The following is a 23,093-nucleotide window of genomic DNA, read 5'->3' on the forward strand; positions in this document are numbered from 1 at the left end:
AGTTTTGCACTTTCGTCCATATAGAGCTTCAAAAGGAGCCATACCAATACTGGCTTGATAGCTATTGTTGTAAGTAAACTCAATCAATGGCAAACAATCCATCCAACTACCTTGTTGCTCTATAATACACGCCCGAAGTAGATCCTCTAGAGTCTGAATGGTTCGTTCAGTCTGACCATCTGTTTGAGGATGATAAGCTGAACTAAGCTTTAGCTTTGTCCCCAAGGCTTCATGTAGACTGGTCCGAAATCGTGAAGTGAACCTCGGATCCCTGTCAGATACAATACTAGAAGGAATTCCATGCAACCTTACCACTTCCTTGATGTACAACTCTACTAGCTTCTCCATTCTATACTTCATATTCACTGGGATAAAATGAGCAGATTTGGTGAGTCGATCAACTATGACCCACACAGCATCATGCCCACGACTAGTCTTGGGCAAACTAGATACAAAATCCATAGATATGCTCTCCCATTTCCATTCCGGAATTTCCAATGGTTTCAATTCTCCTGATGGTCGCTGGTGCTCAACCTTAGCCTTTTGACATGTCAAACATCTTGCTACATATTCAGCTACATCTTTCTTCATACCATGCCACCAAAAACTTCTCTTCAAATCTTGGTACATCTTAGTCATTCCTGGGTGGAAACTAAGACGACTTTTGTGCGCTTCCTCCAAAATCTTAACTTTCAAATCCTCTAAAGATGGCACACATATCCTCCCCTTGAATCTAATTAACCCGGTTGTGTCCTTCTCAAACTCCACATTCTTATCCCTCATTACATCTAACACCTTGCCTTGCAAAAACGGGTCATCCTCTTGAGCCTTGCGTATGTGATCTACGAATTCATTCGTGATCTGCAACGCTCCCACAAATAAGCTCTTGGGTCGCACCTCGATTGCTAGATTCAGATCTCGGAACTCCTCTATCAATCTCTGCTCCAAACTCATCATAGTCGTAACATGTAAGGACTTTCGGCTTAGCACATCGGCTACTACATTAGCCTTTCCCGGGTGGTAGGAAAGACCAAAATCATAATCCTTGAGGAACTCCATCCATCTTCGTTGCCTCATATTGAGTTCCTTCTGATCGAACAAGTATTTGAGACTCTTGTGATCACTGAAAACTTCAAAGCGAGTACCGTATAAGTAATGCCTCCAAATCTTTAAAGCAAAGACCACCGCTGCTAGTTCCAAGTCATGGGTCGGATAGTTAACTTCATGAGGACGTAATTGACGTGAGGCATACGCCACTACTCTTCCCTCTTGCATCAACACACATCCCAAGCCTTGCCCGCTTGCATCGCAATACACTTCAAATGTTCTCTTAGGGTCGGGCAAAATTAACACTGGAGCTGTCGTCAACCGTCTCTTCAACTCTTGGAAACTTTGATCACACTTCTCATTCCAGACAAACTTCTCATTCTTACGAGTCAACTTAGTTAGGGGCAATGCCAATTTAGAAAATCCCTCAATGAATTTTCTATAATAACCAGCCAACCCCAAGAAGCTTCGAACCTCCGTTGGAGTTGTCGGTTGTTGCCACTCCATAACCGACTCCACCTTGTTCGGATCCACCGCAACCCCATCCTTAGAAATCACATGCCCTAAGAACTGCACTTTCTCCAACCAAAAGTCACATTTCGACAGTTTGGCGAACAACTTCCTATCCCTCAGAATATGCAACACAATCCTCAAGTGCTTCTCATGCTCCTCCTTATTCCTCGAATACACTAGGATATCATCAATGAACACAACCACGAACTGGTCCAAGTAATCATGGAATATACGATTCATATAGTCCATGAAGATGGCAGGAGCATTAGTCACTCCAAATGGCATGACTAAATACTCGTAGTGCCCATACCGAGTCCGAAACGCAGTCTTTGGGATATCTTCCTTCTTAACTCGGATTTGATGATACCTCGATCGCAGATCGATCTTCGAAAATACCGTCGCTCCCCTCAATTGGTCAATCAAATCATCTATCCTTGGTAGAGGATATCTGTTCTTGATAGTGACCTTGTTTAACTGCCGGTAGTCTACACACATCCTCATACTTCCATCCTTCTTTTTAACCAACAAGACCGGCGCTCCCCACGGTGATGCGCTTGGACGAACAAATTGTTTGCTCAAAAGGTCCTGCACTTGTGCCTTCACCTCTGCTAGTTCCACCGGAGACATTCTATAAGGCGCAATCGACACTGGATTTGCCCCAGGCACCAAATCAATAATGAATTCCACTTCTCTCTCAGGTGGCAATTCACAAATGTCGTCAGGAAAAACTTCCGGAAATTCCGACACCACCGGTATACTATTAACTTCAGCGTCCTCTTCCACATACATCAAGAACAACACCATGTAAGTTCGAACATCACCCGTTCCTTCGTTGGCCGCGTCCTCTTTCAATGGTTCACTTGGAAATACATCTCCACCAAACACTAGCATCTTCTCCTTACAGTCTAGAAAGATATGGTTAGTAGATAACCAATCCATCCCCAAGATCACATCTAGATGAGCTAAAGGTAGGCAAATCAAATCCGCCATAAAAGATCGACCCTCAACAATTATAGGACACCTCAAACACACCCGAGAGGTGGTTACAGGCTCGCTCGTCGGAGTAGACACCACCATATCATATGGTAACTCCGTCGCACATAACCCCAACCTCTCTACACATGCATGAGATATGAAAGAATGCGTAGCACCTGAATCATAAAGTACATCTAGTAGTTTATCAGCAATCAAACACTTACCCCATATCAAATCGTCGGAGGCAGCTGCTTCTGAACCACTTATAGCAAACACCCGAGAGGGTACTTTTGGTCTTCCACCACTAGTGTTGTTGTTGCTAACATTACCGCTCCTTGTGGAATTAGTGGGTCCACGATTGACGGTGTTGGAATTGGCCGTTACCGTCGGTCTCCCTGTAACCCTACATTCCCGAGCATAATGGCCCACCTTGCCACAAACATAGCAACGACTCTCCTGTGTCTGCTGGAGCTGTGGGCAATTTCTCTTAAGATGCGGTCCTCCACACTGAAAACACTGTACTCCAGTCCCCCTTGACTGGCTCATGTTGGAGGTAGCCATAGGTTGCTTCCCTTTGTTGCTAGCATACGACTTCATCCTCTTGTTACCATTTCCTCTGAAAGGATGGTTTCTCTGAGGTCCTCCAACGCCTCTAGCTTGCCTCTCCTTCATCTTATCTTCAAAAATCCTGCACTTTGTCACCAACTGATTAAAATCCGTGATCTGCATATAATTAACTGCCTGTTGGATCTCCAACCGAAGCCTATTCTCAAACTGAGCACATAAATCTTCCTCATTCCGAGCATCTTGGTATTGAGGCCAATACTGCAGAAGCTCATTAAACTTAGCCGTGTACTCCCCAACAGACATGTTTCCTTGCCTCAAATCTAGAAATTCCCTCGCCTTCCTCTTCCTGAGATCTCGTGGAAAGTAATTCTCCAGGAATTTGTCCTTGAAGGCATTCCAAGGAATCACGCCTCCAGGTGCAACAAACGAAGGCTTCACGAACTTCCACCAATTCTCGGCCTCCCTTTGGAGCATAAATGTTGCATAAAGGACCTTATGCTCCTCAAGGCAACCCATCGCCTCGAAAATCTTCTCCGTCTCAGCTAACCACAACCTAGCACCCTCCGGATCATAGTCTCCACTGAACTTTGGCGGGTGGTTCTTACGGAAAGCCATGAGTCCCCGATACTCCGCCGGCTCCACATCACGTTCCTGCACTAGAGTTTCCAGCACAGCGGTGATGCGGTCAAGGACATCACGGTTCTGATCCCTACCACGTCCTGCCATACCTATCCTATAGGGAAACTATTAGCACCCAAGAAATCCTAAAGAGAGAGTGTACCACACAGGCTATGACAGTTATAACAACATCCTTCTCTTTATACATACTTATACCCACAACAACCCTATGAATCAGTCACACATCCATGCTCAAGACAAGAAGGCAGAAATACACACAATGTGTGACTTAACGTCACTCCCCGAAACCTACTCCCAAGTTTCAGAGATACACAGCATTCACACAGCAAGACCATAACAGGTTCACTAGAATCCAACTTTTGCTCTGATACCATCAATTGTGGCGTCCCTAAATTAATGACTGGTTTAATAGTAATAATTTAAATAACAAAAACCATGGTAAATTTTTTTTTCTTCTTTTTCTTTTTCATTTCTTTCTCTTTTCACCATAACTAGGTTTAGAAGGAAAATCCTCACTACAGAGTCCTGAATGGCCAGTTCACAACTCTATTCGGAGTCATTTCTTTCTTACCGCTCATAATCTCTAAACTATTTTGCTGTTTCAAAAGGAAGAATGTACCAGCCATTACTTTAGGTCGTCACATGAAAATAAAAGAATAAAATACGGTCGATAAACTCTTTTACAAATAAAGTTGCTAATGCTTTCTTTTCAAATAACAAGATCGATCATAAATGCATTCATCATTTAAAGCTGTCCAAAATATGGGAGTTTTACAAAATACATAGTGTCATCCAGAGCAAAGGTGTTCATAGTGGTGGCTTCAGCCACATGTATACAATCATCAAATTCCTATACAACAGGTCTACCCATACAAAAACAAAAGAGTAAACCTAACAGTCAGTCCTAGATACACCCACCCTCAAAAGTATACAAAACGAATCCAAAGAGCTGTCCACTAGGATGAAGAGCCTCCGCTGATCGTCATCTCCCCCGGGCCACCATCCTCCGTAGAATCTGCCTCAGATGCCAACATGACTTCCTCGGGAGAATCCACCTCAGGAAGTGGGTCCTCATCGCCCTCTAGAAAGTCAAGGGCATCCACAGCAGGCTCAGGAGGTAGCTCCTCCAGATCCTCCTCAGGGTCTTCCTCGGATGACGTTACCTCGATCACTTGGACGGGCTCCACTAGACGATATGGTGTAGGCGTGGGTAGTATCCACTCCACCGTGCGCTGAAGCGTCTGTGCAGGTTCATCTGGATGCACCAAAGAAGTAGCCGTGAATCGAATGGTGCCCCGAAATCGGCACCTCGTGTTGCCTTCGAGGGTCTCCCAGGCTCCCTCTAGGCACTCCATCTCTACTCGATCATGGATTAGCTGTGCCGCCATCACGATCCACAAGGAAGAAAAGAAAGGGGTAGACTCTTTCACAAGAATCTACTATGCCGCCGCACAATGCGTCTCATAACCACTACATGCAATTAAAAGGAGTATCTTAAGGCTTTTCATCTCTGGTAATCGATTACACAGCCTTGGTAATCGATTACCAGAGGCTAAACTTGAATTACACAGCCTCAGGACATGAAATATGCAAAAATGCACTGTGTAATCGATTACACATACCTGGTAATCGATTACCAGTGACCCATTCCTCTGTGTAATCGATTACACAGGCTGGTAATCGATTACCAGAGGCTTCCTTAGTTTCCTGACTTCGTTTTCAAGCCTGGTAATCGATTACACCCCTTGGTAATCGATTACCAGAGACCATCTTAGCCTCCTGTCTTCATTTTTAAGCCTTGTAATCGATTACCCACCCTTGGTAATCGATTACCAGAGGCCATAATCCACATATCACACAAAATTCACAGCTGGCCAGCCACCACAAGCCTCCTTGCTTTGTGGTCTTTGTTCCTTTTATCTGTTGACTGCCAGGAGCTTGCCTGTTTAGGTACATCACAGGTTCTCACTGACCGACTATGCCCGGGGTGGGTCGGGATTGGTCAAGCTTGGTTTTGGGCAATAGCACCCCACCTGACGTCCCAAAGGTCTCCTGACCCCCGCGACATATCTCCAGGTACCACTCTGTGGTCAACAATAAAAGTAGGAAGTTTCACCCTTCAACACTTCCTCATCTCAAGCTTGTAGGATTATGAGGTACCCATCACATGTGGTACTAGGTGGCGGTCGGGCGATGGTGCACAACAAGTTTTCCACATCCACAATGCGCGCATAAACCCACCATCCCCTGTTGCCCACCTCCAACTGAGCTCACGTACTCCCACGTAGCCCATATCCTCGTTTCTCTCAACACCGGGTCCCCATCAATCCTCCCAAGCTTCCACAACATCCAAGCAAAACAACATTCAAACAGAACAAGCTATCACAGCCAAGCAAAACAGAGCAAAGGCAGAAAACTCTGCCAAAACACCAACCAAAATCACAACTTTCCACACTTAAAGACCCCAGTAACAATTCCTTCGATCCAATTCATTAACCGTTGGATCGACTCCAGAATTTTTCTGCACTTGTGCAAAATCCTGCTGCACAATTTCACAGCAAAAATCTACACAAAGTGTAGATTTCGAAAATCACACTTCCCCTCATCCAATCTTGCCCAAATCAAATCCTACAAGTCCCAAATCATGTATCAATCATGTCTAAACCAAAATCAAGCCTTACAGCACAGCAACACAGAATCTAGGTGTCCAACACCCCTCAATTTAATGGATTTTCTAGGCTTGAGAAGTGAAATTTAGAATGAGGTAAATTTGAAGCAAACTCTCACCTCACACAAGTCCATAACATCTATTTAGACTTGTTCAAACTGGATTTACACCTAAAATCTCACCGAATCAAAATTTGACTCTTCAACACCCAATTTTGCCCTAGAAATGGCTCTTGGTTCACCTTGGTCATTTGTTTTTCTCCCTAGCACAGTCCAAGCTTTCTCATAAGTCCTAAATGACATTTCAAGCTAGGATTAACTCACTTTAACCTCCATTTACCACAGAATTCAGACTTAACCTTCTAACTCTCAAAGCCTCACTCTTTTTCCACTCATAACACCACATTCTCACTTTCCAACCCTAGGTTAACTCTTCCTTTCATCTCTAACAGTTTTCCATGAGCAATTTCAGTATATAAACATCACAAATATCATCACAAAAACCCTAAAACAGAATGGGTATGTTTAACTCATCCAAACATGGCAATTTCAACAAGCTTTCAACAAATGTCTTCACAAATAATCATCACACAGCAGAAACCTAGCAAGACTACCCATCATATCTCCCAAAACCCCATACCCACGAAAATCAAAGGAGAAAGAAGTCAACCCAAACCTAAATTTTCGAAGTCCCACTCGTAGCCACGCACTTCACGACCCCGAAAATGCCCTCCTTTCGCGATTTGGGGCAGAAATGATGGCCAAAGGTTGAAGCTTTGCTTGGAGCTTCAATGGAGAATGAAGAAGAAGAAAATGGAAACGTGAGGGAGAGAGAGAGCTGTCTGAAAAGTGTGGGGGCTGAGTGAAGAGAGAGAAAAGCTTTTTGGTTTTAAATGAAAGGGTTTTCTCTTTTTTTCTATTATTTTATTCAAGCTATGCCACATGTCTTCATTTGAGTGGAGCAAAAGGGCCCACTTTCCCTTTTTACTGTGACCCACACTCAGCCACAAAAGTGAGAAAAATCTGACCTTTGAAACACTAAAATCATGCCTCGGTTTGCGTGCCGTTTCTCTGGTTCCAGTTTCTCGCGTTTCTCTGCGTCTGTCAGGGCCAGTTTTCGAAAGTAGGCAATATATATATCAAAACGCTCACAATAAAACCCCGAGCGTGGTTCAGAGGTTGGTTTCGTTAAATTCTAAGTCGCACGCAAAACGATGATTTTTAGATTAATTACTTAAGAATTAACCCATAACCTCCCAGTTATGGATTTCTCTTCCATAATTAGCCTAACCTGCATATTTTGCCCCCACTATTCCTACTTCTACCAAGAACATATAGGCATATACACTGAATAATACTTATATATATAATCATTCAAAATACATCGCTTCCAAAAACTCCGGGTAGAAATTTCTAGGATGTTACAACCCGTTGGTGCGATCCAACGATGCCAATGGAAAAGCAAAGGTTGGCACGGAAGGGAGCGACAAAGTAAGCCCCACTTTGGATGAGGATGTCTCAGCCGGGAGATTCAATGAGAAGGAAGGAGACTTCGGCGGAAAGAAGGTTCCATTGAAGAAGTGAATGAGTTCCATCGGATCGTTCAACAAAGCGAATTCAAAGTAATTGAACAGCTCAACAAGACCCCAGCTAGGGTCTCTCTGTTGGAGCTACTCATGAGTTCCGAGCCTCATCGGGCACTGCTGGTTAAGGTATTAAATGAAGCCCATGTGGCCCAAGATATCTCTATGGAGGGCTTCGAGGGCATTGTCAAAAACATTACTACCAGTAATTACCTCACCTTCGCCGATGAGGAGATACCCTTCGAGGGGCGGGGACATAATAGGGCCTTGCATGTGTCTGTCAAGTGTATGGACCACATCGTGGCTACGATACTCATCGAAAATGGCTCATCACTTAACGTCATGACCAAGAGTACATTGGACAAGCTGCCTTTCAACATGTCACCTCTAAGGCCGAGCTCCATGATAGTACGTGCTTTTGACGGCAGCCGCAAAAACGTAATAAGGGAGATTGACCTCCCAATTCAGGTTGGACCTCACCTTTGTCAGATCACTTTCCAAGTGATGGATATCAACCTGGCCTATAGCTTCCTTTTATGCCGGCCTTGGATTCATATAGTCGAGGTGGTCCCTTCGACGCTCCACCAAAGGTTGAAGTTTGTGGTGGAAGGGCAGTTGATCATCGTCTCAGGGGAAGAAGACATTCTGGTAAGTTGTCCTTCCTCTACGCCCTATGTAGAGGCCATAGAGGAATCCTTGGAGATGGCTTTTCAATCATTCAAGGAAGTGAGCAACACCACTGTCGAGTCTTTCCCTATGCAACCATGTCCATCCAGTGCCACATTGATGGTGGCTCGAGTGATGTTGGGGCATGGGTACGAGCTCGGAATGGGCTTAGGTCGGAATGATTGCATGGCCAGCTTGGTGGAATTCAAGGAGAACCGTGGAAGGTTCGGGCTAGGATATAAGCCCACACATGCCAATGTGAGAAGAAGCGCCCTAGAAAGGAAGGGCAGAAGCATGGGCCAACAGCTAGGGCCACAATCGAAAGAGACTCCTCTATGTCACATAAGTGAAAGTTTTGTCAGTGCGGGCTGGATGTGTGAAGGGCGAGTCGCCATGATCCACGACAAAGTCCTCCAAGAGCATTTGAACTGGGTACAGTCGTGCCTTCCTGAGTTCGAGCTAGGAAACTGGCAGATTATCGAGCGACCCGAAGTTTCTGTGGCAAACATAATGTGATTTGTTAGTCTTAACCCTATAGCTGGGCCTAGGCTTTAGGGTTTTCTCCCTGTTAGGGCGTTCGTCTTTTGCTATCAGATATATATAAAATACGATCTTTTCTTCATTTGTTTTTGCATCTTCATCCATTCTCATTTGTTTGCATGTTTATTTTTGTTACGATTAAGCGGTACAGATCCAACGACGAGTCTTGTGAAGGTACTAATATCGAGGACCCTGACATCAATTTTGAGAAGATAGAAAACCAAGTTGAGGATGAAGAAGATAAATATTTAGGGTTTGCCCCAGACCTAGAAAGGATGGTCGCACGGGAAGACCGAGAAATGAAGCCACACCAAGAAAAGACGAAAATCCTGAACTTGGGTGTTGGCGAGGAAAAGAAAGAGGTAAAGGTTGGCATGGGCATGACCACATTAGTCTGAGATGAGTTGGTGGTTTTGCTATGAAACTACCAAGACATCTTCGCTTGGTCGTACCAAGATATTCTTGGTTTGAACCCCGACATTGTACAACATCGGTTACCACTGAATCCCGGTTGTTACCTGGTAAAACAAAAACTAAGAAGGATGAAGCCCGAGATGTCCTTAAAGATCAAAGAAGAGGTGAAAAAACAGTTCGACACTGGCTTTTTGGTTATGGCTGGATACCCTGAATGGGTAGCCAACATCATGCTAGTCCCTAAGAAAAAAGGTAAGGTACGGATGTGCGTGGATTATTAGGACCTAAACCGAGCCAGTCCAAAGGATAACTCTCCTTTACTGCATATTGATGCCCTCATGGATAACACAACCAATTTCGCTTTGTTTTCCGTCATGGACGGGTTCTTGGGTTACAATTAGATAAAGATGGCGCCAGAGGATATGGAGAAGACTATGTTTGTCACTTTGTGGGGAACATTATGTTACAAGGATGTCCTTTGGGCTCAAAAACACTGGGGCAACCTATCAACAGGCTATGGTGGCATTATTCCATGATATGATGCACAAAGAGATGGAAGTCTACGTGGATGACATGATTGCCAAGTCTAGAACTGAGGAGGAACATCTCATCAACTTGCAGAAGTTGTTCTAGAGACTGCGACAGTACCAGTTAAGATTGAATCCTGCCAAGTGCACCTTCGGGGTCAAGTCGGGAAAATTGCTCGGCTTTATCATAAGCTAGAAAGGGATAGAGGTGGATCCTGACAAGGTGAAGGCCATCCTTGAAATGCTCAAACCATGCACCGAAAAGCAGGTCTAAGGTTTCTTGGGATGCCTAAATTATATAGCAAGGTTCATATCGTAGCTCACCGCCACCTGTGAGCCTGTCTTTAAGATTTTGCCCAAGAATCAATCCGTCCAGTGGAATGACGACTGTCAAGTGTCATTCGGAAGGATCAAGCAATGCCTTATGAATCCTCCTGTGCTCATGCCACCGATGCCTGGGAGGTCTCTTATCCTATACATGATAGTGTTGGATGAGTCGATGGGGTGTATGCTAGGGGCAGCATGACGATTCCGAGAAGAGGGAACGGGTTGTCTACTACTTGAGCAAAAAGTTCACCGCTTGTGAGATGAATTACTCTTTGCTTGGAAGGATGTGTTGTGCCTTGGTGTGGGCAGCCCATTGTCTAAGGCAGTACATGCTAAGCCACACCACTTGGTTGGTATCCAAGATGGACCTAGTCAAGTACATTTTCAAGAAGCTCGCTCTCACCTGACGAATCGCTCGGTGGCAGGTTCTGCTGTCTGAGTTCGACATTGTTTATGTCACTCAAAAGGCAATAAAGGGAAGCGCCTTGGCAGACTATCTAGCTCAGGAGCCCCTCAATGACTACCAACCCAGGCATCCGGAATTCCCGGATGAGGACATCATGGCCTTGTTTGAGGAAGAAGTGGAGGATGAAGATAGGGATAAGTAAATCGTGTGGTTCGAAGGCCCATCCAATGCCCTAGGCCATGGAGTTGGGGCAGTTTTGGTCACTCCCGACAATCAATGCATACCTTTCATGGTAAGGTTGGGCTTCGATTGCACAAACAACATGGCAGAATACGAGGCATGTGCCCTTGGGATCAAAGCAGCAATTGACTTCAACGTTAAATTGCTCAAAGTATATGGAGACCTAGCCTTGGTGATCCATCAGTTGAAAGGAGAATGGGAGACTAGGGATCACAAATTGATACCTTATCAGGCCTACATCAAGAAATTGATGGAGTTCTTTGATGATATCTCCTTCCACCATATTCCCAGAGAGGAGAATCAAATGGTCGATGTGCTTGCCACTCTAGCATCCATGTTTCAGCTAACCCCACATGGAGACTTGCCGCACATTGAGTTCAGATGTCGTGGCAAGCCTGCACATTGCTGCTTGATAGAAGAGGAGCAAGACGATAAACCATGGTACTTCGACATTAAGCGATACGTCGAGGACAAGGAGTACCCACGGGAGGCTTCCGACAATGGCAAGAGGATGTTGCAAAGGTTAGCAACTGGCTTCTTTTTAAGCGGAGGTATCTTGTACAAGAAAAATCATGATATGGTCTTGCTCTGATGTGTGGACACCAAAGAGGCCAAACAAATGATCATGGAGGTGCATGAGGGGTCCTTTGGGACGCATGCCAATGGACATGCCATGGCCCGAAAGATTCTGAGGGCAGGGTATTACTGGCTCACCATGGAAAACGATTGTTGTATCCATGTGAGAAAATGCCACAAGTGCCAGGCATTCGTAGATAATGTCAATGCTCCGCCCATGCCTTTGAACGTGTTTGCAGCGCATGACCCTTCTCTATGTGATACAATCCTACCCCGCAAGGGCATTGGGTAGAAGACTCCAAGTAGATTGGGCTAGAGATCCAAGGGAAGGCTCTAGGGTTCTTATGAGCCTTAGGGTAGATTTCGAGCCCATGGGCTAAGTATGAGCCCGCTTATCTTTGTAAATATTAGAATAGGTATTTCCTTCGTCTGGGCCTTGTATTTTGGCCATTCTAGTAGTATAGGGTTTTAGCCTTGTATTTCGGGGCATTTTGAGTAGTTTTTGTAGTAAGGACTTTTTTTGTATTTTCATATTTTTTTGTCATGGGTGTGAGCTTAGCTATTATAGGGGGTGTGTAGCTAAGCTCTAGCTTCTCATCTCAAGAAGGTGAGCTTAGCTATTAGAGATGTATGTGTAGCTAAGCTCAATCTTCTTTAGGAATCTTCTTAAGGAAGCTTCTCAAGGAGGTGAGCTTAGTTATGAGAGGGGTGTGTGTAGCTAAGCTCTAGCTTCTCAAGGAAGTTTTCTTAAGAAAGCTTCTCAAGGAAGCTACCTAGTCTATAAATAGAAGCATGTGTAACACTTGTTGTAACTTTGATGAATGAGAGTCTTGTGAGACACAACTCAAAGTTCAACTTCTCTCCCTTTTTCTTCCTTCAATTTCGTGCTCCCCCCTCTCTCTTTCTTTTCCTCCATTGAAGCATCCTTCCAAGCTTCTTATCCAAGGCTCATCTTGGTGGTGAAGCTCTTTCTTCCATGGCTTATTCCCTAGTGGATGGTGCCTCCTCTCACCTCTTGTCCTTTGTCTTCCGCTGCATCTCCATGGTGGAAAATCACCATTAAAGGACCTCATTGAAGCTCAAAGATCCAGCCTCCATAGAAGCCCCACAAGCAAGCTTCCATCACTATGTGGGGAATAAATATGATCGAAGCTATTGAGCCCAAGGTTTCAAACAGACATCGGTTCATCTTGGTCGCCATTGAATACTTCACCAAATGGGTTGAAGCGGCTTCATACGCCAGGTTAACAAGGAGCGTGGTGGTTAGGTTCATCAAAAGGGAGATAATCTGTCGGTAGGGGTTGCCTAGGAAGATTATCACTGACAATGCGACCAATCTGAAAACCAAAATGATGAAATAATTGTGTGAGGATTTCAAGATCCAACATCACAATTCCATATCTTATAGGCCCAAGATGAATGGGGTAGTTGAGGCGGCAAACAAGAACATCAAGAAGACCGTTCAGAAAATGACCATGTCATACAAGGATTGGCACGAGATGCTCTCTTTCGCACTGCATGGTTATCGAACCTCAGTACGAACATCAATCGAGGAAACTCCATTTTCTTTAGTGTATGGGATGGAGGTCGTGTTGCCGTTTGAAGTAGAGGTACTCTCCTTAAGAATTCTGGTAGAATCTTGGTTGAAAGAGTTGGAATGGGCCCAAGCACGCTTTGATCAGCTAAACCTTATAAAAGGTAAGAGATTGGAAACCATGAGCCATGGGCGATTATATCATATGATGTAAGCTCCATTGGAGCTTGAAGGCCTAGGATCTTCTTCATCAATGGATTCCTTTTCTTCTTGGAAGATGAATGGTAGCGAAATGGAGAAGGAAGAGAGAAAGGAGACGCCACTTCAAGGAGAAGTGAGCCTAGAAGAAGCTCACCACCATAGGAGGCCATGGATAAGAGCTTGGAGGAAGAAGGAGACGAATGAAGGGAGAGGGAGAGAAGAGCACGGAATTTGGTGTTCTAAAAGAGCTCTGAAATCTGAAGTTTAATATTCAAATGATCAAAGTTGAAAAAATGCACACACATGACCTCTATTTATAGCCTAAGTGTCACACAAAATTGGAGGGAAATTTGAATTTCTATTCAAATTTCACTTGAATTTGAAATTGAATTTGTGGAGCCAAAATTTCACTAATTATGATTAGTGAATTTTAACTATGGTTCAGCCCACTAATCCAAGATCAAGTTCAAGATTCTCCACTAAGTGTGCTTAGGTGTCATGAGGCATGTAAAGCATGAAAAACATGCACAAAGTATGACTATATATGATGTGGCAATGGGGTGTAGCAAGAAAATGCTAACCTCCCCCTCTAAAATTTAATTGGATTGGGCTTCTCTCAATTCAATTAAATTTATTTCTCAACACACACATCAAATATTCACTTAATGCTGTGAAATTACAAACTACCCCTAATACAAAAACTAGTCTAGGTGCCCTAAAATACAAGAGCTGGAAAATCCTACATTTCTAGGGTACCCTACCTACATTATGGAGTCCTAAATAAAAGGCCCAAAATTAAAGAAACCTTAATCTAATATGTACAAAGATAAGTGGGCTCATACTTAGCTCATGGACCCGAAATCTACCCTAAAGCTCATGAGAATCCTAGGGCCTTCTCTTGCATCTTTTGCCCAATCTTCTTAGAGTCTTCTATTCAATGCCCTTGGGGGGTAGGATTGCATCATCATAGATGGGTGAAGAACACCTTCAACAAGAAGGTACGGCCATGCAAGTTCAACGAAGGGGATCTTGTCTTAAAGAAGGTATCCCACGCCCTGAGGGACCATAGGGGAAAATGGGCTCCAAACTACGAAGGGCCTTTCGTCGTGAAGAAGGCCTTTTCAAGTGGAGCATTGGTGCTTGCCAGCATAGTGGTAAGTATTCTCGCCTGTCATGTGGGTGACCCGGGTTCAATCCTCAGTAACGGCACCATAAATACTTTGTTGGATTTCCCCTGCAGTTGTTTTTTGTTCCACCTTTTCTTTGTTCAAATATATTCAAGGGAAATCTGGTTTTTCAGAAAGCGCACCATATCATCAAGTATTTAAAAATTAAAATGGATGAATCCGAGTATCGAACACAGGGAACTAATGTTAGCCTGAATTAAGTTCAGAAATGAGAAATTGTTATGAGAACATGTATGATTGTTAATTTCAAACAGAATTTAAACTAACTTTTATGATAAAAACTATAAAATGAAAAGTAAGCAAAAGTGACAGCAGTAGATAGAAATGTTGGGTCTTTTTAACAAACAAGCTGATGCATATAAGTATATTTCTCTAATCAATCATGCTCTTGTGTTCTATGTTGTAGCCTAAATTATTAAACCTCGATCCCTCGTCAGACCTAATCAATCCAAGAATTGTCCTCAGATCCCTCTTGTTGGACTAGGCCAATTGAGACACCCCTCTTGGGTTTAGACTAGCTTAAACTGAGTTTCGTCCGCAGATCCCTCTTGTAAGACTAGACTCAGCTCAAGCAGCTTACGAAAGTTTAGCCTAATTTAGCCTAAGCTTCGTCCATAGATCCCTCTTGTAAGACTAGGCCTAGACTAAACATCATTATTTTAACAACATAATTAAAACCAAAACTTAATCCGCAGATCCCTCTTGTAAGACTAAGTTTCAATCCTACTTCAATCAAGTTCTAGGGCAACAGTACATTTCCCAATGCTAAAGTCACCTAACTATGCACACAAATGGATGATCAGACCAAAAGAATACAAACATTATGATGCAATCCTCCCTAGGAAGGGACCAGTCACTAGAGCCATGAGCAAGAGGCTCTAAGAAGATTGGGCTAGACCTACTAAAGAAGACCCTAGGGTTCTCATGAACCTTAGGGTTGATTTCTGAGCCCATGAGCCAAGGTTGGGTCCAATTATCTTTGTACATATTAGACTAGGATGTCATTATATTTGATACTTGTATTTAGGGCTCCATAATGTAGGTAGGGTACCCTAGAAATATAGGAATTTTCAGCCCTTGCATTTTAGGGCACCTAGACTAGTTTTTGTATTAGGGGTAGTTTTGTAATTTCACATGCACTAAGTGAATATTTGATGTGTGTGTTGGGAAATAAAATTTAATTGAATTGGTAGAAGCCCAGTCCAATTAAATATTAGAGGTGGAGATGAGCATTTGCTTACTACACCCCATGACCACATCATATAGTCACACTTTGTGCATGTCCTTCATGCTTTACATGCCTCATTGATCGAGGTCGTACTCGAATCAAATAAACATTAAAATGCAGTAACTAGGAAGTGATCCTAGGTCGTTTCCCAACGAGCAATGATAAACCAAATGTTCATAATATACTTGCAGTAACAGTAACAATGGGGGGGGGGGGGGGGTTGTTTGTTGTGTGAATTAAAGAACAAGCAAACTGGAATACGAAATTAATAATAGTAAAAATGTGTTGTTTCCTCTGATTCAGAAGCCATTCTCTTGTCCTAGGTTATGAAGCATTCGTCCCTAACAGTTAACCACTTAATCCAACCCTATTTTAATTTACTAAGCGAAAATCAATTTAGGGTTGTCAATATGTGATTAAGCAACACATACACCAATTAACCCCTTGTTCATTAAGCACGAACGCAATTTAAGCACAGAGGCAATTAATCAAACATGAAGCGTGCACAGATTAACAGAATGCATGTGGGTTAATTGGTGAAGGGAAAACTGCCAGAAAGCCACATTATAAACAGAACCTCGAAGAGAGTTAAGCTTTGTCCTCAGAAGGAAACAACACCAGAAATTTAGCCTTCCATAATTTCAACCAAAAACAGAAAACACAATTGAAGCTAAAGGTAGAAACGTAAATGAAACTAGAAATAGAAACAAGAATGAAACTAAAGCAGAAACGTAAATGAAACTAAAGGCAGAAGAAGAAATAAAAACGAAATTGCAATTAGAAGCAGAAAATGGAAAAATGCATTACGTGAACAGTAACAATAAGCTCCAAAAACGTAAAACCCTAAACCCTATGCTTTGAATAATAGTCTAACAGAATAGCCTCTACACGAATCCCAAGGCTACTATTTATAAGGGTCACTCAAAGTCACTGGGCCCTATTACATTATTCTGGCCCAAAACGAAATAAACACTGAACAACATAAAATAAAATTACAATCTCCTAATTAGAAATTCACTAAGGTAAACATTGCTTTATTTGCCCTCTTTAAGTCCACGACCAAAATCCGGATTAAGCCCAATGCTTCATTAATTCCTGAAATTAGATTGAAAACATCAAATTAGCTGAATGAGCCCAAGTAATTAAACTGCCTAATTAATTTGACAATTAAGATTAATCAGTATTTAACATGGTGCAAAAAAGGTTAAGAAATATGAGAAAATAATGGCACATCACTCATGCCACCTAAGCACACTTAGTGGAGAATCTTGGAATTGATATTGGATTAGTGGGCTGAACCATAACTAAAATTCACTAATCATAATTAGTGAAATTTTGGCTCCACAAATTAAAGTGAAACTCGAATTGAAATTCAAATTTCCCTCCAATTTTGTGTGACACTTAGGCTATAAATAGAGGTCATGTGTGTGCATTTTTTCAACTTTGATCATTTGAAAATTAAACTTTAGATTTTAGAGCTCTTTTAGAGCACAAAATTTTGTGTTCTTCTCTTCCTCTCCCTTCATTCATCTCCTTCTTCCTCCAAGCTCTTATCCATGGCCTCCTATGGTGGTGAGCTTCTTCTAAACTCATCTTCTCCTTGAAGTGACGTCTCCTCTCTCTCTTCCTTCTCCATTCCGCTGCCATTCATCTTCCCAGAAGCAAAGGAATCCATTGATGAAGAAGATCCTAGGCCTACAAGCTCCAATGGAGCTTACATCATGTGGTATCAGAGCATCTTCATCTAGGTGATGTTCTTTTGTTTCCTCTATCTTTTTGTTTGGTGAATTCTCTTTAATTCCTTGTTCTTCATCTTATTCTCCATGTATATCCTCCATTGTCTTGTGGTTTGGTGCTGTTTAGAGTAGATTAAAGAAAATAAACCGATTAAATCTTAGATCTACACTTGTTCTTGCATTTCTATGGTTCAAATTTTGTAGATCTACTCTTGAATCATGTTTTTGTGTTGATTTTAGGTTCTATCATTTTTCATTCATAATATTCTGGTGCTGAACCTTAGATCTAAATTTTCTTCCAAAATATTGATTAGAAAAAAAAACACAAAAATCTAAGTGTAAATCACTTAATCCATGTTGTCTTAGAGTCATGTTTAGTCATAGTAATTGTCACATTATGTTCTCAGTTTGTGTTGAACTTTTATTTTGTTGATTGAATTCTAGATACATTTGTTCATGTATTCTTGTCATTCTTAGCCTATATTTTGAATTTTGAGTCTAATTAATGCATGTTATTTAGTTCATAACATGTTGTAAATCAATTCCTAGACGTAGTGTTGTTGTTGAACTCTTTTTTTTTGTTTTCAAAGTTTCCTACATGATGTCTATGATGAAGTTGAGTTGTGGTGCTGAGTTGTGGCTGGATTTGTGAATCAAATAAGTCTTAAGCTCTCTTGAATTGTGTTATTCAAGATAATGGAGCATAAGCTAACACAAATTGTAACTATCCAAGCCTTAAGCAACATAAACACTACTCTTGATTTCTAGGTTGAAATCGCTGGTGTTGGCAGCTTGAATATACGAACTTGTATAAATTACTGGGAATTGGTCACTACATGTTTTGAGCTAAAATTTTTACTTAATTTTCTAGACATCTGGACCAAAATTATAAAAAAATAACCAAGCGATTTGGATTAAAGTAAAAAATAAAAAAAATCACACAAGTTGGCAGAAAAATCAGTGTCCAGGAAAAAAAAAGTGAAAGGGAAGTGTGCTTGTTGTTTTGGCTCAAAATTTGTTCTATAATTGGTGCCTATTTTATACCAATCCTAGTTCTCAAACTTCAATTTAAAATTATTGTGAAAAAAAGTGCCAAAACTAGAGGTTTCTTGAGTCTTTTTTTTTTGTTTTTCTACTCTACTCTAGAGCCATTCTAGGTTTCTCTTTGAGTCCTAGCTTGCTTTTGTGTGCTTTTCATTGCTTTAATTGTTGAATAATCCTTGAAAATTTGTCTTTTTAAAACTCTATTGGTTTAGCTTTCATTTATTTTTTTTGGGTCTTTGGTTATTGCTTGTCTCTTTGTTTCCTTGCTTGGGAGTTGCCATATAAGGAATTGGAAAGGAGGATTGGTGCCATACCTTGAAGAATTTGAGTCAAGACGCAAAGGGCCAACCACCTTAAGAGCAATTGGACTAAAAAGCACTCCAAAGTCTTGCTTACTTTCATAGCTTATTTCCTTTACTCTCCATTGTCAAACCGCCTAGGTAGCTTGCCTTTTACCAATTAGTTTTTACCTTATCTTTCACACCTCTTTTAGTGTTTATTTTGGCTAGTTTCAACCATAGTTTCTTTTACCTTTTGTTTTCTAACCCCCAACAAGAAAGAACCATAACTTAGGAACTAACATGAGTCTTCATTCTTCATCTAGTGTTAATGGTGAGGGTTCTACTCCTAAGGACCCCTTGTATAAGATATTAGATGAGTTGAGATCCCTTAAGTTGTGGAAAGAAAAACAAGAGAGAAAAGAAAAAGGTAAAAAAAGAGAGGAAGAAATAAGTAAAGATGAAAGAGAGAAAATAAGAGAGGAAGAAAGAAGAAAAATAATGAAAGAAATGAAAAGAGAAAAGCATGCCTCCTATAGTAGTCATGACTCTTGCAAAAGTTTAAGTGAAGAACTTAGCGACTATTATAGAGGGTGCCATAGTTCACATACTAAAAATCACTCCCAAAGAAGAGAAAAGGATAGAAGGCCTCAAGAGGTTAACATTAGCTTCCCATATTTCCATGGAAAACATAATGTTGAGGCCTCAAGAGAAATGAAGGTTGAACAACTCTTTGCTTGCCATCATATTAGCAAAGAGGGAAAAGTTCCATTGGCTACCCTTAGCTTTCAAGGGTATGCCCTCTATTGGTGGACTTCCCTTGTTAGGGAACGAAGGATTCATGGGGATCCTCCAGTAGAGTATTAGAATGATCTTAAGAGTGCCCTTAGGAAGAGGCACATTCCCTCCTACTATGAAAGGGAGCTTATGGACAAGCTCCAAAGGCTTAGACAAGGGAGTATGAGTGTTGAAGAATATAGACAACAAATGGAACTACTCCTTTTAAGAGCTCGACTTAGGGAAGAGGAAAGAACGAGCATAGCTAGGTTCCTTAGTGGGCTTAATATGGAAGTGAGGGACAAGGTTGAACTCCTTCCATATAGGGACCTAGATGAGCTAGTCCAACTTTGTATAAGAGTGGAGCAACAACTTAAAAGAAATCCTTCTTCAAAATCTTATGGCTCTCACTCTTATCCAAGGAAGGACCAAGCCCATGGAATTTTAGGGGCTGCACCTTCAAAACCCAAGGAAGATAAGGGTAAGATCATAGAGAAATACGCCCCTAAGACTAGTTCCCAAGAAAGGACTAGCAAGAGGAGACTACTTCTTGCCCTTCCTCCAGTGGAAGTGAAGATGAAGTAAGGGGTGAAGAGTCTAGTGAGGAAGTCTACCCCCATGAAGAAGGTGACCTCTTAATGGTTAGAAGGCTCCTTGGAGGTCAATCTTGTGATCTATCCCAATCCCAAAGAGAGAACATCTTTCATACAAGATGCAAAATTTTAGATAAAACTTGTTCTCTCATTATGGATAGTGGATCTTGTTGCAATTGTTGTAGCACAAGATTAGTTTCCAAGTTGAACCTCACTATCATTCCCTACCCAAAACCTTATAAACTTCAATGGCTCAATGAGCAAGGGGAAATGATAGTTAACTAACAAGTGAAGGTACCTTTCTCCATTGGGACATATAAGGATGATGTTAATTGTGATATAGTTCCCATGGAGGCAGGACATATTCTTTTAGGAAGGCCGTGGCAATTTGATAGGAAGATCATTTACAATGGCCTAATTAATGAGATTACCCTCACCATCTTGGCACTAAATTTGTGTTGCATCCTCAAACACCTTCACAGGTGGCCAAAGATCAACTAACTATGAAAGATAAGAGGGATGAGGAAGAAAAACTAGAAAAACAAAAGAAAAAGAAGGATAGTAAGGCCTTGTCTTCAAAGGCCAAAGATCAACTAACTATGCTTTAGATGAACATTTCTCTCCCATTTACGAGAGTTGTGGGAAAAAGGCCCAAGATGGATTCTATTTGGCTGAGGGGTATTTGTTCAAAGAGGGAAAGCTTTGCATACCCCAAGGATCCATTAGGAAATTACTTGTGAAAGAGAGCCACGAGGGTGGGCTCATAGGCCACTTTGGGATAGACAAGACCCTTGTCTTACTCAAAGAAAAGTTTTATTGGCCCCATATGAAGAAAGATGTCCATAAGCATTACACTAGGTGCGTGGCTTATTTACAAGCCAAGTCTACGGTGATGCCTCATGGGCTATACACACCCTTACCCATCCCCTATACACCTTGGGTAGACATTAGTATGGACTTTGTCCTTGGGCTTCCTAGAAGCCAAAGAGGTGTAGACTCTATCTTTGTGGTGGTGGATAGGTTTAGCAAGATGGCACACTTTATACCATGCCACAAGGTGGATGATGCTTCCCACATCTCAAAACTCTTTTTCAGGGAAGTTGTGAGACTCCATGATTTGCCTAGGACCATTGTGTCAGATAGAGATGCTAAGTTCCTTAGCCACTTCTGGAAAACCTTATGGGCTAAGCTAGGAACTAAACTTCTTTTCTCTACCACTTGTCATCAACAAACTGAGGGGCAAACAGAGGTAGCAAATAGGTCTTTATCCACCCTTTTAAGGGCTCTTTTGAAAGGCAACCATAAGTCTTGGGATGAGTATCTTCCTCATGTAGAATTTGCCTATAACATGGGGGTTCATAGAACCACCAAGCAGTCCCCTTTTGAGATTGTCTATGGGTTTAATCCCCTAACACCATTAGACCTCATTCCCCTCCCACTGGACACTTCATTTATACATAAAGAAGGGGAATCTAGGTTGGAGATTGTAAAGAAGTTACATGAGAGGGGTAAGAACCAAATAGAGAACCAAACAAAGTTGTATTCAACTAAAGGCAATAGAGGAAGGAAAGAGCTAGTTCTTAATGAGGGTGACTGGGTTTGGATCCATCTTAGGAAGGATATATTCCCTACTAAAAGGAAATCCAAGCTTAGTCCTAGAGGGGATGGACCTTTTCAGGTTTTGGAGAGGATCAATAACAATGCCTATAGGTTGGACCTCCCAGAAGAGTATGGAGTCAGCACCACTTTTAACATTTCTGATTTAACTCGTTTTGCAGGAGGAGCTGATATTAAAGAGGATGAACTAATATATTTGAGGTCAAATCCTCTTCAAGGGGAAGGGGATGATGCAATCCTCCCTAAGAAGGGACCAGTCACTAGAGCCATGAGCAAGAGGCTCCAAGAGGATTATGCTAGAGCTACTGAAGAAGGCCCTAGGGTTCTCATGAACCTCAGGGTAGATTTCTGAGCCTACGGGTCAAGGTTGGGTCCAATTATCTTTGTACGTATTAGACTAGGATGTCATTATAGTGCAAGTGAAATTACAAAACTACCTATAATACAAAAACTCGTCTAGGTGCCCTAAAATACAAGGGTTGAAAAATCCTATATTTCTAGGGTACCCTACCTACATTATGGAGCCCTAAATACAAGGACCAAATATAATGACATCCTAGTCTAATATGTACAAAGATAATTGGACCCAACCTTGGCCCATGGGCTCAGAAATCTACCCTGAGGTTCATGAGAACCCTAGGGCCTTCTTCAGCAGCTCTAGCCCAATCCTCTTGGAGCCTCTTGCTCATGGCTTTAGTGACTGGTCCCTTCCTAGGGAGGATTGCATCACTCGCGCTAAGCCCAACATGAAGTTGTAATATCCTGTAAGCATTTGGGGCTTAGTGCTTGCGCAACACCAAAAAATTTTCTGCAATATGCGCTTAGCCTGAGATGCGAGGCTTAGCGTAACATCAAGCTTCAACTTACAGTGAGTTATTCAGGCTTAGTGCCATTACTTGCCCTAAGTGCACTTCTAATGATTTCAAAATAGAATGATGTTGGTGCTTAGCGCATCCTTTCCCGCTAAGCCCAACTTGAAAGCTCAACTTACAGAATGAATTTGGGGCTTAGCGCAAAATGGCGCACTTAGTGCAGCTATAATAAATTTTCATGGAGAGGAAGTGGCGCTTAGCGCATCATCCACGTTAAGCCCACTGCTTAAGGTGCAACTTATAGTGAAGATGTTGGGCTTAGCGCAGTGATGTGCGCTTAGATGAACCATTCAGCAAATCAATCAGGGGTCTTTGCGCTTAGCACGAACAAGCTCGGCT

The 23,093-nt window shown here is 42.1% G+C and overlaps 1 protein-coding gene across 1 annotated transcript; it reads left to right on the top strand.

The window, feature by feature from the left end:
• Positions 1-11,193: 11,193 nt before the first annotated feature.
• Positions 11,194-11,703, top strand: LOC102669766 (uncharacterized). Its single transcript, XM_006586411.1, has one exon. The coding sequence runs from the start codon at positions 11,194-11,196 to the stop codon at positions 11,701-11,703; it is 510 nt and encodes a 169-aa protein (XP_006586474.1).
• Positions 11,704-23,093: the final 11,390 nt, after the last annotated feature.

The sequence above is a fragment of the Glycine max genome, chromosome 8 (assembly GCF_000004515.6).
Source record: "Glycine max cultivar Williams 82 chromosome 8, Glycine_max_v4.0, whole genome shotgun sequence".
Lineage (NCBI taxonomy): Eukaryota > Viridiplantae > Streptophyta > Magnoliopsida > Fabales > Fabaceae > Glycine > Glycine max.

Coding starts and splice junctions, on each gene's coding strand:
- LOC102669766 (XM_006586411.1), top strand. CDS start 11,194: ATGGCAGAATACGAGGCATGTGCCCTTGGGATCAAAGCAGCAATTGAC.